At 45.0% G+C, this 19,746-nt stretch overlaps 1 protein-coding gene across 5 annotated transcripts; it reads right to left on the bottom strand.

Moving 5' to 3' along the window:
* Positions 1–2,718: 2,718 nt before the first annotated feature.
* On the bottom strand, positions 2,719–19,445 carry LETM2 (leucine zipper and EF-hand containing transmembrane protein 2). 5 transcript variants are annotated; one of them, XM_069573055.1, is made up of 10 exons: positions 19,339–19,445; positions 17,619–17,699; positions 15,971–16,424; positions 15,254–15,397; positions 12,518–12,655; positions 11,915–12,115; positions 10,607–10,726; positions 7,219–7,332; positions 5,147–5,239; positions 2,719–4,893 (listed from the first exon to the last, which is right to left on the bottom strand). In XM_069573055.1, the coding sequence occupies exons 2-10, from the start codon at positions 17,663–17,665 to the stop codon at positions 4,750–4,752; spliced, it is 1,455 nt and encodes a 484-aa protein (XP_069429156.1). In that variant the 5' UTR covers positions 17,666–17,699; positions 19,339–19,445; the 3' UTR covers positions 2,719–4,749. The 5 variants fall into 5 exon arrangements, with proteins under 5 accessions (XP_069429156.1, XP_069429152.1, XP_069429153.1 ...); XM_069573051.1 differs by having other exon boundaries at positions 2,719–4,169; XM_069573052.1 differs by lacking the exon at positions 19,339–19,445 and adding an exon at positions 18,535–18,608 and having other exon boundaries at positions 2,719–4,169.
* Between the last annotated feature and the right edge of the window lie 301 nt (positions 19,446–19,746).

Genomic DNA, 19,746 nt, shown 5'->3' with positions numbered 1-19,746 from the left:
GTCTCTTCCCCATGGGTCCTTCTCCGAGGCCTCAGGACAGCCCTCCTTCCTCTGCCGGGCTTTGGGAAAGAAGGCAGGTAGGGGTCACTGGGCCCAGGGCCAGGCCCCACCGCCCCCTCCACCATACGTTTCCCTGGGGGGAATGTGGAGCCTCTGGGGTCTGAGAGTCAGACAGCAAGCTGAGGGCCCAGCTCCGAAGAGCCAGGAGTGGGGCTGAAGTGATGAAGAGGCAGGTCATGGATGGTTTGACCCTGGGCGGCAGGTACTCAGACCTAGGAGAGTGGCTGCTCCTCTGTGTGGGTATGGTTCTGCCTGTGCTTCTGTGTCAGGGAGGACCTGTTACCTAAGACCAGCTTTACACCCAGGGCCCTGGCTTCAGGTTTCTTGTCTCCCAGGCTATTCTGCCTACCTACCCCCATCCCCGCCAATACCATTCTGAATTCGAGTGATCAGACCGCGTGTGCTAGGGCTAGCACTTGGCCTCCTCCAGTTCTTCCCATAGGAACTCTACCCCAGCCCTAAGGAAAAGGAAGACATTCTGTGAAGGTGCATTTTGGCTGCTGGGGAATTTTCTTCCTCTGCCACCTGCTGGTTATCTCTCCCCCCACCAAGTAGGTGCCGGCTCCTTGGAACCTTAGGGCTCAGGCTGTTGGTTCACAGCCTCTGCCCCCAAAGCTTGCCCTTTGCCGGATCCCTTCTAAGTATAAAAGCAAGTCCAGTTTCATTTGGGAAGAATGGGGTTGCTCCTGAAGTTTCCTTTCTGAGCTGTTTCTTGGCCCCTTCTAGTGTTGGCTCATTATAAAGTTCTGTTTTCTGCTGAGTAGCTCTGTGAATATGCAACTGTCAACATACTCTGATATGTGTTCACGTTTAAGGAGGGCATATACTAGTGAAGAACAGAATCAGGAAATGAACTTTAGCTTTTAAAACCATTTGTGGGACAGCTTGTAGTGGCACCTTTCCTTGTAAAATACTGATGATAGTTTGGGCCCAGGGTCGTGTGAATGGATGGTCACTCTTTCACAAAGGGCTTTGCGTGCCTTCAGTAGAGGCAGTGGGACACAGCTCACTGTTGCTGTAACAGTGATGTCCTTGCTGTTACTACTTTAATCACCCATGAATTTCCCGAGAGACTGAGCTGTCAAATCAAAGATAGTGAAATTGACCTGAGAGAAAATGAAATGGCCATTTTACTTAGCTGACCGGGTCTCTTGAGGAAAGAGATCCAGTTTATCTAATGAAGATGTCATCCTGTCAAGGCACTGAGTCTGTCTGGTTTCCTGAGGGTTAAAAGATGAGGGCCGGAGCATCAGTCGATACCACCTTCCCGCCCTTTCTAATTGCCACAGGCCAGGGGTCACCAGTCCTCCGGCACCGCTAATGTACTATATTGATCTTAGGTAAGTAAGATTGAATCATGGCTGAAGGAAATTTATCTCCATGACAGTGAAGTCGCTGTGTTTCTCACAGCCGCCACTGGGGGGAGCCAGCGGGCCAGAACCCTGGGCAAAAGGAAGGTGTCGATCAGCGTTAAAGTTCCGTTAGTCTGACCCTACCTACTGGTGTGCACTGGTGGTGACAAGGAGATCTTTAGGTTTTAACACTATAGAGCATTTATTCGATATCACCGTTGCGACCTGTAATGACTGAAACACAGAATTAGTCACAGCACAGGTGCAGGTCCATATGTGCCAAGCCACCAACACCTTTCTGTTGAAGCAGAATTCTCAGGGTGTGAGATGGGCCAAGTCTGACATCACCACCGGGGTTGGGCTTTAGAAAATGCCTAAAATTATACTCGGTGAGATTATTAGCAGCTGGTACAGCCACAGAAGATGCATTTGTGGGGAAGAGTAGAGAGCAGGGCAAGGAGACAGGCTTCCACTCAGCTGTTGGGAGGCAGGTGGGCAGGGACCCAAGCACTGGGGCAAGTTCTCTCTAGGTTGGCACTTACCAGTATTTAGGGCCATTTACGCTACACTGCCTCCCAGACGTCTGTCCTGGCGCGTGGAAATGACATTGGTGGCCTGCCCCAACTAGGGGTTTAAGTGTCTCTTGTTCCTCCCAGAGGTCGGGGGGTCAGTTAAGTGGGGTGTTTCAAGCTGACCATATCTGTCTCTCCCCAACTGTTGTTCGGTGGCCTATTGATAGCTTGAAGATCAGCTGTGTGGGAGTATTTACATCAGTGCTTTGCAATACTACAAGTCAGGGCTCCCTCCCAACCACACCCCAGAGTTGGCCATTAATTTTTTTTTTGAAACCATGCCACACAGCATGTGGGATCTTAGATTCCAACCGGGGATTGAACCCAAGCTCCCTGGAGTGGAAGCACAGAGTTCTAACCACCAGACTGGGTGTTAATCATTTACCAGAACACTACTAGCTCAGTCTCAGCAGTGGGCTGCACCTATAACCATCATGGGACCCACCAGTGAAGTGAGCTCTCTGAGCTACTATCAGAAGAAAGGGAAGAGAGGTGTATTGAGGGTCTCAGATGCCTATTTATGAAGTAAACATGGGTGAAGTCCAGCTGAGGTCTGAGGTGGCCAAGGGCCCCTTTCCCACTCTGTTCATGGGGAAAGCCAGAAAGAGTTGTAGAGCGGCCCCACAGCCCCCACGAGGCACCCAGCTGCAACAGGGTTGCACAAACGAACGAGCTAATCCCTTTCTCCAATGCAACCCCTTGAAATATGAACTCATTAAAATAAACACACATCATTTTAAAAATGGGAAAATTTACTGTGAATCACCTTCCAAGGCCAATGGCATGGAGTTCCTCAGCAGGACAGGACATGGTGAGGCTTGTCCTCTAGCAGAGGGGAGGTTTAGGGAAGGTTTTAAAGTGCATTTCCTTGCTGTCAAATGCTGATAACATTCCTCTTTTAGATGACCCCAGACAGGTTGATTTTTCCTTGGTTCCATGGATGCCCATCTAACTGCCTTCAATTCCACAGCAAGTACAGAAATCTAATTTCTACAGCTAAAACACCTCTTCCTTTCTAAGTACTCCCCAAGGGAAGAAGGCTGGTGGTCAGCTGCATGGTGATCGATTTATTATTAAGGTTTTTCAGTATGGAAACACTGAAGATATCCAACATAAATATCTGAACATAATACCTGTTCCTAGGTAGTATTGGGATTGTATCAGACTCTTAACAACCCCTGTGACTAACAGATAGTCTTGTTTGTGAAAGACAAACAGACCAGAAAAACACACACCCAGCACAAACAAATGGTTCGGTCTTAAGCCCTTAATTATGCTTCCTAGCAAGATGAAGGCTAATGGAAGCCATATGTGCTGGAGGAATGGCGGCCTCCCAGATCCCTGCAGCCTCTGTGGGCCCGAGGGGGGCCGCCAAGTCTCTGATTGCCAGTCTATTGAACTCCATCTTCTTCCCTAAGAAGCTTTTTCTTTAGATCCAGGAAGACCTAACCAGGGACTTACATCCATCCCGTTACCTTTACTTTGTTTCCAGGGCACTATTCCTACTGGGTGTGTGTGGGTGTGTGTGTGTGTGTGTGCTCAGTCTGAAAAAGTTGTACATTCCTACTGGGGTGCGTGTGTGTGTGTGTGTGTGTGTGCTCAGTCTGAAAAAGTTGTACATTCCTACTGGGGTCTGTGTGTGTCTGTGTGTGTCTATGTGTGTGTCTGTGTGGGTGTGTGTGCTCAGTCTGAAAAAGTTGTACAGGCAGTGAGAGTGTGGGAGTGCCTGTGCAATGCTCGTGATGACTGGCTTTGAAATTTCCCTAGTTCCTACCCGGCTTACTAAGCTAGAGACAAGAGGTATCTTAAGGCATCAGGCTGATTCCATTGAGCAAAAAAGTTTCCTCTCTTAAAAGGACATGAAGTTGCTAAAAGACAATATGGCAGATGGGCCTTACACAAAGTCCAGTGGGATGATCTAATGCTGCGGAGAACATGGACTTGGCAATTAAATAGTTTTCCAAACGATCCGAACTTGGTCTTGCCATTGACGTCATCTGAACGGTTACAAGGCCTCAAAAGACTGCCCTGAGGACTAAATGACCGATCTTCTATCTCAGGGACGTCCTTTACGGATGCCACTGCTGAGGGCCCCAAGCCAGAGAGAGTAAGCTCCATCCTCCATGAGTCCTTATGCTCCATTCGAACTAGCCTTGCTGTTCTGGGTTGTCTTCTCTGATTTTGCCTGGAGTATTGGGGTACAAAAACATAAGGACTTTAGGGACTGGTCATAGTGAGAAAGAAGACATGCAGACAAGGCCTTGGGTTAAACAATCTGGGTGCTCAGTGGCTCCCTCTTTGGTCCTCGAGAGCCAGCAGAACCTCTCCACAGCTCAACTCTCCTGTGACCCCCTACTGTTCACTGCCTCCTGCTTTCTGGTCTCACCCCCAAAGGGGAAAAGTGGATAGATAAGTAATTTCTCATTTACATGCACTTCTCCTAAGAGTCTTAAATTGCTTTCCTGCTAGTATTTCCTGACATCTTAAGCCTGTGTGAAATACACAACATATGGGAACTATTTCCATCTGGCGCAACAGAAAATAAGAATCTGCCTATATTGTAATTAGCTTCTAGACTTAACATGTTTAGTTCTGAACCACGATTGCATTTGTTGATATATATATTTGCTTTTGGATCACTGAATTTTTTTTTAAATGTAGTGGTTATAAGATGACTGAAGTTCAGCCTACAGCTTCCTGTTTGGAGGACACAGAGAGAGGGTGTGGTATTTTGCAACAATTATAATTCTAGATTCTCACTGCCCCTAAAAGTAACTTGAGGAAAAGAGTTTCCTTTTATAGAAATTTACATCTTTAGCAGAAGTGATGAATTCTTTAGGTAGTGAAACAGACTTTGATGGTGTTGTGGGTGATGATGTAACTGACGGCAGCTGTACCCATTCTTCACCCTTAAACATCAGAGCTGACAGCTGGGTTACTGACTCAAGGTGTACTGGAGCTACAGCCACACTGCCATGACTACCAGATCCCTGAAACAACTACTGGATGTCTGCCACCGGACTCAACAGGCAAAATCTGGAACCTACATGCATACAGCCAGATGCCGAACTTAGATCAAGCAGTACCCCAAAATAAGTCCTTATTAAAGGACACCAATGAAATTAACTTCTTGTTATTTTCATGTAATCAAAAGTGTCTCACCTTAGTTCCCTTCAGTTGAGGTGCTAAACCGGCCATGTTCTCTTTAGATTCAGGGGGAGTGGGTGATCCCAGGGGAATATCTGTCTTTGGAGCCTAGGAAGAGAGAGATTTTATATAAATTAAGCTGTCTGCTCCTCCTGAAATTTAGAAGCACTTCTACTTTAGTACTTTTCAGCACAATTTGCTTTCCTGACTTCCTTTCTGGGTGAAATAGGCAGTGTATGTCCCTGAAATAGCAACTTAGTATTACCTTTTAACTTTTGAGCACTCTAGATACAAAAGTTGCACTTTAATCAGATTCTGATATTTAAAATCCTTTGTTATTAACAAGCTACTTATTTGCCATTTCTGATCCTGTTCCCACTCTCAAAAAAAAATAAAAAAAAACACAAAAGTTGCCATTTCTCACACAGGCATCAGTTTCTGCCAGCATTGATATAACTTAAGTCAAAACTGACATCTTTGGTGTCATTTTTGGTGGCTAGTAATAAATGATTTATTCAAATGAAAGGTGTTGCTTAATAGAAGCTCCTGCAATATCTGAAGATGGAGGGAGGGAGGGAGTGGTATTTTAGAAGAACTAGCTAACCTGTCTTCAACAATTACATTAATTACATTTGAAAAGTAAATCTCTGCTCTTTGGAAGTAATTTCTTCATGTACTTTGGAGGGGAAAGGGCTACATACATCCAAAACTATAGTATATTCAGTTTCATGTCTCAGTACTCTATTGAGCCTAGCATGCTACTTGTTTTCATTTTGTACATATGAAGAACAGAAGTTTAAAAGCATGTATTAAAAACAACAACAACAACAATAAAATGCCTAAGAGCCTGTCCTTTTGTCCTTAATTCCCAGGTAGTTTTTCTTAATAGTATTTCCTTTTTACAATTTTTTTTCTTTTTTTGGCTGTGAAGCATGTGCGATCTTCATTCCCTGACCAGGGATAGAACCCAGGCCCCTGCATTGAAGGCCGGAACCTTAACCACGGGACCACCAAGGAATTCCAATTCCCAGGTGTTTCTTAACCATTCTAGAAAGCAACGTCTGGATCAAGAGTTGATAACCGCCTAGAATCATTCTGAAACACAAATTTAGCTCTGAGACATTTCGCTACTCTAAGACTTCCTTGCAACTGAGAGCAGTCTAAGAATGACAAGCAACTGGTCTGTCTCAAAGAAAAAGTAAGAACCCAGGAGCCTGTTAGAACATGGTCTACGCTCCAGACTTTATCTCCTAAGTCTCCCTAGAATGCTTCTGGACAAAGCCCAAATCCAGATCGTTTTCTGAAATTTCGGAAAAGGAAAGCAAGATGGTGTTTCCTGAAGTACATTTTTCGTGTTGGACTTCATGTTTTTCTCCACTTGCTTAAGGAGTCGATAGCATAACCGAGATTCCAAATGACTGGTCCTCATTCCAGAGTGCTTAGGTCCATCCACTTGGCAACAAGTGCAGCCTCTTCTCTCGTGGGCCCTCCTTTCTCACACATGCAGCTTCCGAGTCAGACATGAAGCCACAAAGCAGGGAAGTGAGAGGCCCCTTCTGATGGACCCAGAGCAAGATGCTCTAGTGACTGGGCCAGTCCTGGGTTCTTAACACCAGGAGAACAAAAGCTACTGAGTTAAAGGCAATCACAAATAATTAAGGAAATGGGCTGAAAGGAGACAATTGCTTATTTTCTAGATTGGCCATTCACCACTTAAAAATTAATAGGAATCTGGGCAAATGAGACAGACAGGAAAGAACAGGAACCATTCAGTATCAAAGGAGAAAGAATGGTGAGGAGGAGGAAAAAAAAAAAACCCTCTAAGAAGACTAGACACTTAGAAAGAATAAAGCCAGACTCCTGATAAGAAATCAAATAGGACTCCTAAACACAGTAAACAGCTCTAAAGCTAGAGGTGGTTTGAGTAATTTTCATCTTTTAAAGGAATTTTTAAAAGATCTTAAAGCCACTGGGGCCAAATTCCAAAAGATAAGCCAAAATAGAGGCCTACTCTGACTGTAAGAGGAAACGGGTTTGCGGAGCGGCCCCAGTCGTGGGGTCTGGGTTCCCACAGAGCCAGGACTCACCTCCCCACTGAGTGGTATCTCAATCGGCTTCGGCTTCACGTCTATCAGGTAGAAGGTCCGGGACAGGAGCAACAGAGAAGGTGGGACATTCTCCTTCAGGTGGAGGTCCTGCCACTGGAGAATGGGAGAGGGATGAAACATGACAGTCACAGACCGCTCGAGTTCGCCGTGACCCCCTGCTGCCCACATATCTCTGGTCTCATGGGCCCCCAGGCACACGCTGAGTGCTGAGAGCAAGGACAAGGGCCTGTCTCCCGGCTGCTGCATTCCTGCTTGGGCCCTACAGCCCCTCACAGTCAGAGAGGGCGGTGCAGTTAACCTCTCACACCAACTGTGGATCAAAGGAGGTAAGTATCTTCAGTATAAAGTAGATAAACGTAAAAGATTACGTCAACCTCATTCATAACTAAAGAAATTAACACTAGAATGAGATGTAATTTTTCAAGCTCCAAATTGGCCAAATTTTGGATAAGGGTGTGTGTGTGTGTTAGTCACTCAGTCATGTGAGTCTTTCTGACCCCATGGACTTTTGCCTACCAGCTTTTCTGTCCATGGAGTTCTCCAGGCAAGAATACTGAAGTGGGTTGCCATTCTCTCCTCCAGGGGATCTTCCCCACCCAGGGATCGAACCTGGGTCTCCTGCATTGCAGGCAGATTCTTTACCTACTGAACCACCAGGGAAGACCATAGATAAATAGATATGTGCACATAAGACAAAATTCAAAAGGTAAATTATCCTTTTCTCTCGCTACCCTATTTCCCTCCCTGCAATCAACCGCTGGTACCAGTTCCTGATACAATCTTACAGCGATATCCTATGCGTATACAAATATACATTTAGGGACTTCCCAGCACCAGTGTTTCCACTGCAGGGGGCGTGGGTTTGATCCCTGGTTGGGGGAACTGGGATCCCACATCCCTGCGGCATGGCCAAAACAAAACGAAACCTCAGTGGTAGCCACAACACTTGAGCCAACAAAATATTAACAACAAAACCAAATGTACCTTTATATGTTTATCGTTACTCTAAGGGTGACATATACACACGTTTGCCCTTTGCTCTCTTTCACTGAAGCATCTTGGAAATCGATTTGTACCAGCAGATGTAGAGCTGCCTTCTTTTTATTTATGTTTTGGCCACACCATCCAGTGTGCTGGATACAGAATCCTAGTTCCCTGACCGGGGATCAAACACACTCCCCCTTCAATGGAAGCACAGTCTAAACCACTGGACCACCAGGGAGGTCCCAGAGCTGCTGCCTTTTAAATGTCTGTAAAGGATTCCATTGATGGAAATGCCATAATTTATTTGATTATTGTACTCATGAACTTTAGGCTGTTTTCAGTCTTTTGCTATCATAAATGGTGCTGCAATGGATAGTCTTCTAGATATGTCATTTTGCACATGTGCAATAATAGAGCACAAATTCCTAGAACTGAAATTTCTAGGTCCAAGTAAATGCATTTTTAAATTTGGAAAGCTGTTGCCAAACCTCCATGCAGGACTTTACCAGCACTCCATGAGCGCCCCTCTGTCCTTACACCCGCCCCACCACAGCATGACACCTACCTCTGACCTTTCCCAAGGTAACAAGCGCATGTGGAATCTCATAGTTTTCACTTTTTTTTTAAGTTAAGACATTTTGTAAGTTTATCATTTTTAGCTTTTCCTTTCTATGAGATGTCAGCCATATCCTACCGCAGGATTTTGGGAACAGTAATCCACAGCAATCCGTGAAGATTGTATGGTTGGCTTAGTTTTCTTGCTCCCTTGAAGGGGGATTATAAAACAACACATCCTTCCAACAAAACAATTTGACAGGATGAAGTCATTGAATACCCTACATGCAGGAAATAAATGATGTTTAAGTAACCCCTAGAACATGCTCCCCTTCCAATCAGAGCAGGTCCAACATGGAAGAGGAAATCGCTACCTGATGTGGTTCAAAGCCACAACAGTGGTTCCTAGCCCTAAATAATTTGTGCACACTTTTTGTGTGTGTGTGTGCCAGACCTTAGTTGCAGTATGCCAGACCTATAGTTGCATAATGCAGGCTCTTAGTTGAGGCATGGCAGCTCTTATCTGCGGCATGCATGATCTTTAGTTGAGGCATGCAGGCTCTTTAGTTGCAGCATGTGGGTTCTAGTTTCCTGACCAGGGATTGAACCTGGGCCCCCTGCACTGGCAGTGTGGAGCCTTAACCATTGGACCACCAGGGAAGTCCTTCCACAGCACCTTTTACAGTCATGGGAATGAAGATTGTAATAGGAGTTATTACTTTGTTTTAAAGCAGTTAAAACAGTTTAAACGCTCCGTTAAAAATCTACTGTTTGGGAGAGAGTACGTTATCAGAGGGGAATCTGCTACAAAGCTAACACTTGACCCTGGTTTGGGGCATGAATTGGGAAAGCAGCCCCAGAAGGTGTAGGCCTTCAGGGGAATTCACCCGGATGACAGGCCCTGTATCAGAGCTTCAGCTCAGAGCCCTCATGATACCCGGAGGAGGAGGCACATTGGAGGGTGGTCCCAAGACTTCTGTCCCTTGTGTACCTACACTTTCTCCCAGTTACTCAATTAAACGTTAAACTCCGTGCTGCCATGAAGGGATTCTGCAGATATAATTCCAAGTCTCAAGTTGGTTGACCTTAAAATACGAAGATGACCCAGGAAGGCCTTGTCTAATCACATGAGGCCTTAAATCCGGAGCTAGAGGTTGGGTGAGAAGTTCACTGCAGATGGAGAGGCCGGAGGGGCTGAGAGTGGCCTGGGGCTGGGAGCCAGTGAGGAAACAGGGCCCGCACACCCACAGCTGTGAGGAGTTGAATTCAGCCAACAAACTGCATGAGCTTGGAAGTGGAATCTCCCCCATGGCCTCCAGAAAGGAAAACAGCCTGCACTTCTGACCTGCAGGACCTGAAGCTGATCAGTGGGTGTTACTTTGAGCAGCTAAGTTTGTGGTGGTGTGTTAGCAGCCACAGACAACTATTCAACAGAGTACCGTGTTGCAGTCAAAGCCAGCTTCTTCAGCGGCCCATGGCTCCACCAAAGAAGGCCAATTAGGTAAGATGGCAAGGCAGAAATTAAAAAAACAAGGCCTGAAAATGGGAAAGGGGGCTTCCAGATGGCTCTAGTGGTAAAGAACTCTGCCTGCCAATGCAGGAGACATAAGAGACACGGGTTCAATCCCTGCATCAGGAAGGTCCCCTGGAGGAGGGCATGGCAACCCATTCCAGTATGCTTGCCTGGAGAATCCCATGGACAGAGGAGCCTGGAGGGCAACAGTCCATAGTGTTGCAAAAAGTCAGACATGACTGATGCAACTGAGCAGACACACAAACGGACAGGAGAGAGTTCCAGGGAACAGGACCCAGGAAAGCGACCACTTGCCTCTGTGAGCTGCTGTCTCAGCTGCCCCTCAGTGAGGCCCAGTGACAGCATCCCTCGGGCCCTGCAGGCAGCTTGGAGCTCCGACACACTCAGAGCATTCACCCCTTCCTTGGCAATTACCTGTGGGAAGAGACAAAACAAACAAACAAACAGAAGGAATGGCATCAGGTCCTTTGATTCCAGTTTGGCCTAATCCTTCCATTCCCACAAGTCAGGGGAAAGGCAGAATCAGCTAGCTTTCCCACTCTGACCCCTGCTCGGACTGCCACAAAGGCCAGGCACTCAATAAAGCCAGGTGACCGCAGGAGATGCAGTGGTGGAGGTGAAGGGAATCCTGCCAACAGATGTGAATAATATCAGAAACTTCTAGAACTCCACCGCCTGACCCCGAGGTGTTTCTCCCTCTTGCACTGCCTTGCGCCTGGTTGTGACAGCTCCACTCCACTTCCCTTTAGTGGTGACTTTAAGACTCATTAGAAAAGCATTCCATTTGAAAAGCTTTCAATGTACCATTTGTTGCACATCCCAGCAGCGTTCCTCCCTCACCCCCCCAACCCCCTAAGAACAGCCCCAACTCCCTGGGCCTCAAAACTCTTTCAATAAATAACACAGTTTCTACTTGGTATGACCCCAAACTATGGGACTTCTGGGACCAGTATTGTTTATTCCACAGTTCTGAAAGCAACCACTGAAATCTAAATGGGGCCAATGGGATCCTGCCTTCTCAGTTCTGGGAATCCTGCTCCCTCAGGCAGAATGCTTTTAAAGCAGCTGATTCCGATTCAAGAAACATTCTTTCCACTTTGTTAGGATACTAACGAGTAGTTACAGTCCAAATAGTGCCCTTACCCCTGAAGATGTTGGGGTCCTGCCTTCCCTCCTTGGCGGTCCTTGGCCACCCCTTCTTACAGCTAGGCTCACCAAGATCCAAGGGAAGGAAGCATAGGGCAAGTGTGGGGGGGTTGCGGGGGAGGGGTGGGCGTTGAGCACTCTCCTTGGCAGTGCGATCTACTGTTCCCCGGGATCTACTAAGCTGCTGTTCCTTCCCCATGGGTCCTAAAACTGGTTTTGATTAGCCCCAAAGACATCCAAGCTACTCACTGCTTACAAGACCTTCTCAAGAGCCCAACAGGCAACTTCGAAAGTGAGTCATCAAGGTTCAGGTTATCAGTGGTTGCTCAGACCACTCACTCTCCCAGAACCAGCCTCCAGGCAAACCTAACAGAAGGCACTGCACTGTGTCACAGAGCCACCCTAAGACAGTTCCCAACGCCAGGCTAATTCCCTCCAGCTGAGTTCAGCTCTTACCTCATCATCTGCTTTTATAGACTTCAGCCTCATCAGTAGCTGGAAGCGAAGCAGATTGTTGGTTCCAAAGGACTGCAGTTCCAGCAGTTTGCAAAGGGCCACCAGCTGAGGTCGGTCGAGGTGCTCCAGGGTCAGCTGATCCTCAAAGAGTTTGGAAAATTGAACTATCTCCTTGGTGCTGGGCTTGTGGCCTGTCTGGACCTAGGCGGTGGGACACAGGGACTAATAAAAACCTGCTTCCTGCTTAAAGAATCTTCCCTGTAGACCATGTGAAAGATGCCAAAGCATTTATGGATTCTATCTTATGTCTGGAAGTGGGCCCTGAGTTACAAAGAGGAGTTAAAAAAAAAAATCTGTCAGAAGTCAGCCTAAATCAACTGAACAATCAGGAGAAGTTCAAAAGTTTGAGTTTCATTGTACTGTTTTTCTAAGTAGTTATTAACATCTTCAAAGCATTGATGGCTTTAAGATAGGTTTTCTGCAAACTCCCATAAATTTTTGAAATACTGTATAACTGAGATATTTGCAAATTCAGAGATGAGGAACAATCTGAAAGCTCCACGATGACACGAAGTTGTCTGGTTTTATATAAAAGACTGACACCTGTTTGACGTAGGAGGAGAACTGGGTTGAGGCGTCCCCCAGCTGGGCCCTGTTCCTCTTTGCCATTTCTGTAATCGTTTCTTGAAGGAATTTCGCTAGTTCCAACTTCGCAGCCATTTTCTTTCTCTGTTTTTCTTCCTTCATGATGGAAGAGGAAAAAGTTAGAATGAATCCTTTATGATTACAACTTGGTAGGTAAAGATGAGAGAAACATAACTGTGGTGGTGTTGCTGTCATCTCTACTTCACGAATGAATATTCTTGTTATACCTAATTCAAGGAGTTCTGTGAAAACCAGAGAAAATTAAAAAGTAGCCTCAATTTGCAACTTTTCTCCTTAATCTTACCTTTCTCTCTAATGCAATCATCATAAATATTGGATGGGTTCAAAATAGTTCCCTCAGTGGAAGCCTTTGTCACTCTTTAGAATAAAATACACACTATCTCTTAACCTGGTGCAAACTATCTAGGTCATTGGTCAAGCTGACCCCTGGTCTGAGTGACCCTAGATTTTCCTTGGCCACAAACCAAAGTAGGAAGTTAAGCTAATGAACCTTACAGGTTAAGAAGAAAACAAACACAATTAATTACAAGATAATGAAGTGCTATAACATATAAAAAAGCACTGCGTAGAAGAGAATTAAATGCATACTCTTAAGACATTATGTTGACCACTAATTCTAAATCCTTATTCACTACCAGAGATATAATGTGGTAGTATTTTCAAAATAACCATGATCAGGGTGGATACAGAGGAACAGGAATAAATGTGTTTTATATACATACATATGCATATACATATATATGTATTTCCCCCCATTAAGTTGCCCAAGAGATTCTAATGACAAGCAAATCATAGCAATCATTGTTTTTTTTTTTAGAATTAGAAGAATCAGCCCCCTAGAATCACACAATGGCAATACCATGATTAAAACCCACGCAACCATTGATTTCATTCATCTATTTATTGAACATTCACCGTGTGCTAGGTGCTCGGGTAAAATGGGCAAAAACAGGTAAGAATTCCTGCCCTCAGGAAACTTCTAGTCTAATGGGAGAGACAAACATCGTCAATAATAAACCAGTAATTCCACTGCTGCTGCTGCCAAGTTGCTTCAGTTGTGCCTGACTCTGTGAGACCCCATAGATGGCAGCCCACCAGGCCCCTCCATCCATGGGATTCCCCAGGCAAGAATACTGGAGTGGGTTGCCATTTCCTTCTCCAGATAGCTCCACAAATTAATGTAAAAGTGTATCAGGCAATGAAAGAGAAGCACATGGTGCTGGGACCTTGTGTAAGCAGAAAGCTAGGTACTCATCTTCACTCTCTTGCTCTCTCCCTCTGTTCATGGAACAAAGCAAAGGAGAAAGTATTTTCTAATCCTGTGGCCGTGATATGTGTGTGCATATGTTCAGGAAACAAGCAATGTTGAGGAAAGAGGAATACTTAGATAAATCACTACCTCATCCCCCACCTCTTTCTGCATTCACTAACATGTTCCTTGGGGACTTCCCCCGCAGGTTGGTGGGTAAGACACTGCACTTCCACTGCAGAGGGTAAAGGTTCAATCCCTGGTCAGGGAACTAAGATCTATCATGCCACATGGTGCAGTCAAAAACAACAAAACAAAAAAAAACCCACCACATACACATTCCTTGGAATCCCATGGTATTAATCCTAGACCCTGACTACTTTAAACGTAAGTAAACTAATTTCAAACCACTGCCAGGCAGTTAAATATTGCAATTTGATTCTACCCTTTAAATCTGTCTCAAACCTATCTTCAAAGTTTTACTCCTGATGAAACTTTTATAATTCAGGTTTTGTCCTCCCTCTCTCTCTCTCATGCTACTGTAATAACATTCCAGCTGATTCTCATTTGGCACCATCCTCTTTAATCCTTCCTGCCAACACAGTTTTCCTAAAATATAGCTCTAATCATGATTGATTAGATGATTTAGATTGATCTAAAATATAGATCACTTTTTTTTTTTCTCATCCCCTGTTTTGCAGTCACCTTCCATCAATCACCATAGTCAAAGTCTAAATTCCTGAGGGTGGTGGATACTTTCCAACCTGACTCGAGCACAGTATGTGAGTCTGATCTTCTCCCATGGATCCCCTGGTGCTCCCTGCTCCAACTACAGAGGACCAGTCTATGGTCTCTGATTATGTCATACGCTTTTATACTGTTAAGGCATCTTAAACACTAGTCCTTCTATCCAGAATGCCTTTCAAACAGTGTGGTAAAATTCTACCATTCTGTCATCTCAGATCCATGGTCACTGAGGCAGGGAAACATGTCTCAGTCTGATTTAAAAGTTGCCTTCTTTGTTCTCTCAGGGGGAAGGGTCCATGCCTTCATCCGTCTGTCTGGCAGAGTGGCCGAGATAGAGAGAATGAAGGCGCTGTCTCGGTTGGGCAGCCCTTCACCTTCATAGTGGCCATCAAAGGAGGAGGAGGACACCCTCCGCTCAGGAGCTACTCATAAGCATGCAAGGGTCTGTTTGAGTAAATCATGCCTGCTGGTCATCTAGTCACAGTTAATTTTTGTGTGGCCAAAAAATAAATTTTAAAAAATAATTTAAAAAAATTTATAGGGGAAATAGGAGCAGGGGTCCGGAGGTAGATGGACATTCTCTTTACTTTCTGCTCAATTTTTCTGTAAACCTAAAAACTGCTCTTAAAAAGATAAAACTCTATTAATTCTTTTAAAATCTTTCAAAATCCTCATACCTTTTTGGATTCACTTTCAAAAGTTGATGGCAACATCTCCGGGAAAAGTTTCAGAAACACTGGCAATAAGAATTCCATGAAGGGGACGATGATGAACACCATGAATGGAACCAGGCGGAAGAAATCAGCACAGGTTCTCAGCAGCTAAAGAATTAAAGGCATATGCAAATATCCATTATTTCTGGCCATGCCAAAAACAAAAGTCTGCCTCAGTTCTGAAAGCATTAAAAACCCAAGGCAGCTATTTATAAAATGGAAAGGCCGGATTTTCCTCTGTACCTTAGCTCAGAAGTAATGATTATGGGATATCTTCAAGAAAATCTGTGACAATCAAAACATATTATTGGCATCTCTGAGCTTTCATCTAAGTCAGTACTTTAATAACATGGTATCTGTTAAAATTGATTTTTCAAATGCATATACTTAATACATTAACAGCAGTTTCTACTCCAGATGCACAGATCAAACTTGAAGCCTCTCAACTCCTTGGAGAAATTAGAAAACACAATTATAACCATTCCATGGGCAACTATACACACATTTTAAGAGCCCATCTATAGGTATACAGCAAGTCGGTTGCAGATAAGTCAGAAACTCTGGTTCTCACTGTGAATTACTATTCCTACTCTGGGGTTTTTTCAGAGGAATTTAAAAGTTGGTTCATCAACAGTTCGTTTCAATTTTACATTTTCTTTCTCAAATATGACTCTTGCCTACCCTTCTTCTCTCTCGCCTGGTCAGCACCTGTCCATGCAACAGCCTCCAAACCATCCTGGCAGCAACTTTGGTGTCAATCCAAAGCAAATAGAATCCATTGTAATAATATTTCAGTTCATCCATAATTATTTGTCTATAAGATCGCTTTCCTTCCTTAATCCTCATGCCCGCTTCTTTCACGGGCTGAGGGCTTGGCACCTGAGGCTTCTTTGCTGTTTGCTCCTGTTGATGCTTATTGGGGACCTCCTGCAACCAGCAAGTTGAAGTGTGCAGCTCTTGGAAGATTCTGGCTCGTAAATGAAGTACTTTATTGCCTAACTGACTTGGATGGGAGAACTTTTTGCTTCCATAGTTCTTCATATAGGTTTTGTTTAAATGGCAATCTGGTAAGTGAAGCAATGCAAATGATGGGGAGTAAGAAGAGCTGGTAGGCTGGACAAAATGGTTAGGGAATCTGGAATAAAGACCAACAGCCTCTGAGTCAAGCACGTACTATTACAGAGTGAAAGAGTAAAGAAATAAATATTTTATCTGGTAAAAATAAAACAATCATTTTTAATCCTGCATTTTTCAAAGCTGATCATGTTCATGAATGAATGAATACAACTTTTTAGTCCAACTGAGTAACCGTATGCTTTGTGGGTGAATGATACACTCTATGAGATATATTAATAAGTTAATTCCTGAGGATAACTGTTGTGTTACAAGCTAGAAACTCTGTGACTATTAATTTAAAAAGCAAACATTTTTCCATCCGGGGCTATGTCTGAAAGTTTTGTCTCTATTATCATTAAGCAGGTGGAACACTTGTGTTTTCTGCTGCTCTACTGATGATAGAAATATTGTTTGAATGAAACATTTCATGGTCCCTGTGGGGATTAACCAATCACATAATACTGCTTTGTCTATGCAGTGCCCAGGGACTCCTTCAAATAAGGACTTACAGCTGAAATGTTATTCACCTAAGATTCCTAAGGAATGTTGGGAATAAGAATTAGAATTAGGCTCCCCAGTCAGGGATCTCTACATTCCAGTTTTGCAACAACTCACAATCTTCAGCTAAACTGACACATCAGATTATTTGAAAATAAAAATAAGACCCAGCTAGGTAAAAGAAAGTTTCTGGCAAAGAGATTTCTTTTCGCAAAGAGATGGCTTTTTCCATTCCTTCAGACTATTTTTGCCAAGATAAAGCACTTTTTGAATGGCCCAAAGGGAAAATGTACAATGTATTTGGCACACAGTAAGTCCTCAGTGAATATTCTTTGGAATAAGTAAGTGATAACAGACCTTACTGGGGCAGGTATAAGCCCTAGGATTGGCTTGCTTGCCAGCCATTTTACTCCTTTTTACATATAAGGGCTACATGTAGCATTCATCAGTTACAGTGGTGTCACTCTAAAGCCATTACATTTTCTATCTTACCTGTTCCACACTTTTACAAAATTATTCAGCTTGAGTTCTAAAGCATACAGAAAATCTGGGTAAGTTTAAATACATTAAAATGCCTGCTTCCTAAAAGCCAACACAATTAAAACCAAGAAAGCTTTAATTGTGTACTGAGTCTATCCTTTTACATGTATCTTTTCCATCTAGAAAAATAAGGTTCATATAAATAGTAGAAGGAGGAGGGAGTCCCAAGGCTTACCTTGTCCGGGCAATAGCTAAGACTGTTTTATAACTGTAGAAGGCCATATTTATATTTTTTTCAACGAGTCAACATAGGGACCTGGGCAGAAGGAGTAAGTAAACAATTCAATACCTTAAAAACATATCGGTTATTCAGACACCAGGATTTAAGTGTTATCAACTACTTCAAGGGTAGAAAATTTGCATATTCTATTCAAAGTGTAAAATCTCCCTCAAGTTCATTTCCAATTTCATTCTTCATTTCCACCAATCAGGAGTAATATTTTCTTAGCCCTGGATTTGAGAATGGTACTTTTAGATCCCCACACATAGAAATGATCTCTAATACAATAATGTTCATATGATGATATGGTCTTCGAGGATATTTTGATTTATGGTAAATAGTACTTAGTAATTTACTTGAATGGTTGCCAAGTGTCTAAGAAACTGATCAAGACACACTTATTTGTAGCCTAAAATTACAAGTAGACAGTAAATTTTCTGCATTTGTTTTCAATTATCTTTACTCCTTACTTGGCCAAGCTGCTGCCAAACCTTTAAAGACTGAAAATACTCATCAGTGAAAATATGCAAGATACCTACCAATAATTCAAAAGTGGAGGAAGCCTGGTTTCCTACGCTAACGATTCTCTAAAGAGCCCAAGTGAAAGTCGTGTCTCTTTGTCGTGTCTCTATACAGTCAATGGAATTCTCCAGGCCAGAATACTGGAGTGGGTAGCCTTTACCTTCTCCAGGGGATATTCCCAACCCAGAGAACGAACCCAGGTCTCCCGCCTTGCAGGCGGATTCCTTACCAGCTGAGCCACAGGGGAAACCCAAACTGAGCTTTAAACCTTTAAATAAGCTTTCCCAAAATTTTTGACCATCCTACCGGCGCTTTTCAGCCAAAGACAGCAAGGGAATTAGTTTCTCACACTGTCAACAGTTTTCCAACTGCTGGGAAAGGAGTTCCAGTCCCTCCTGGTCGGAAACCATAGAGCTGACGTCTTGAACAAGAATTCAAATGATACTCCAGAACATCTGAACCCAGACCAAGGGCATGTCGTCTCCAGTTGGAGGGGGACAGTTAATCTGCTCTGAGCAACCACTTCCCAGGAGGGAGGGGCCGAGGCCGAGGCGGGGCGGGGCCGAGGCGGGGAGGGTCAGGATCCGGGCCGAGGCGGGGAGGGGGCGGGGCCGTCGGCGAGCCCCGCCTGCCCTTCCGCACCATGCCTCTAGCTCACCCGGACCTCAGGCTCTCTGGGTTACCTTTGCCTCTGATTCTCGGCGACACTGGGGCAAAAGGCGCCCTCGGCTTCCCCAGCAGATGGCTTTTGTGCGCCTTGTGCGTTGATGGGCTGTGTTTGATGTGGTAGGGTCTGGGGGGGGGGGGGTCTTTGTTTTTTTGGAAAGGGGATGGTGCAGGCAGTGGACCACGAGCTTTGGCGGTCCGAATTTATGGAAGGAAGGCGAGGAGCATCGGGGTGCAGGGTGCGGAAAAGAAATGAGGAAATGAAGCACAGAAGGAGCGGTGGGTGGAGGCTGATCTCAAAAGTTGGGGCGCGGGTAGGGGACCGAGGTCAGGGGCTGAGGAGAGAGCGGGGTGGGGCCTGGAAAATGTGGGGAAATCTGGGCGCCGATGGGAGGAGCAGGATACGGAGGGGAGCGGGCTCCGGCGGAAAACAGGCGGGCGCGGTCCACCGAGTAACAGCCTGAGGACTTGGCCCGCCCGCCCCTACCTCCTCCGGCCGGCTCCCGGAACGGCTGCCTCAGTCCTCCAGTGCCTTCCCAATGCCCCTCCTCCCCCGGCTCCCCCAGCTAGAAGGGCCAGAAGCCAAGTCTCTATGGCTCCACCTCTTTCCTCCGCCATCACGTCACTGTGAGTGACGACACTACCCGCCAATCAGCTCGCAGATTCTGGGGCGCCAGAGCGTCCTTCGCGGTGGCAGCTCAGGAGGCAGCGAAGTCCGGTTCCCACCGGAGAAACGACTAGTCTACGGGGTTTAGTTTAAGGAGTTGTCTGCTGGGAGACTCAACCCGGCCTGTCCGTCTTCTGTAGGCTGTGGATTCTCATCCGTCCGCCACCCACCCCCCAAAACCCTTTCTTGAAGACTAGATGGAAGAAGCTCTTACTCTACCAGTAGCAT

This window comes from Ovis canadensis, chromosome 26, assembly GCF_042477335.2.
Source record: "Ovis canadensis isolate MfBH-ARS-UI-01 breed Bighorn chromosome 26, ARS-UI_OviCan_v2, whole genome shotgun sequence".
NCBI lineage: Eukaryota > Metazoa > Chordata > Mammalia > Artiodactyla > Bovidae > Ovis > Ovis canadensis.
This window is presented reverse-complemented; position numbering and strand designations above follow the sequence as displayed.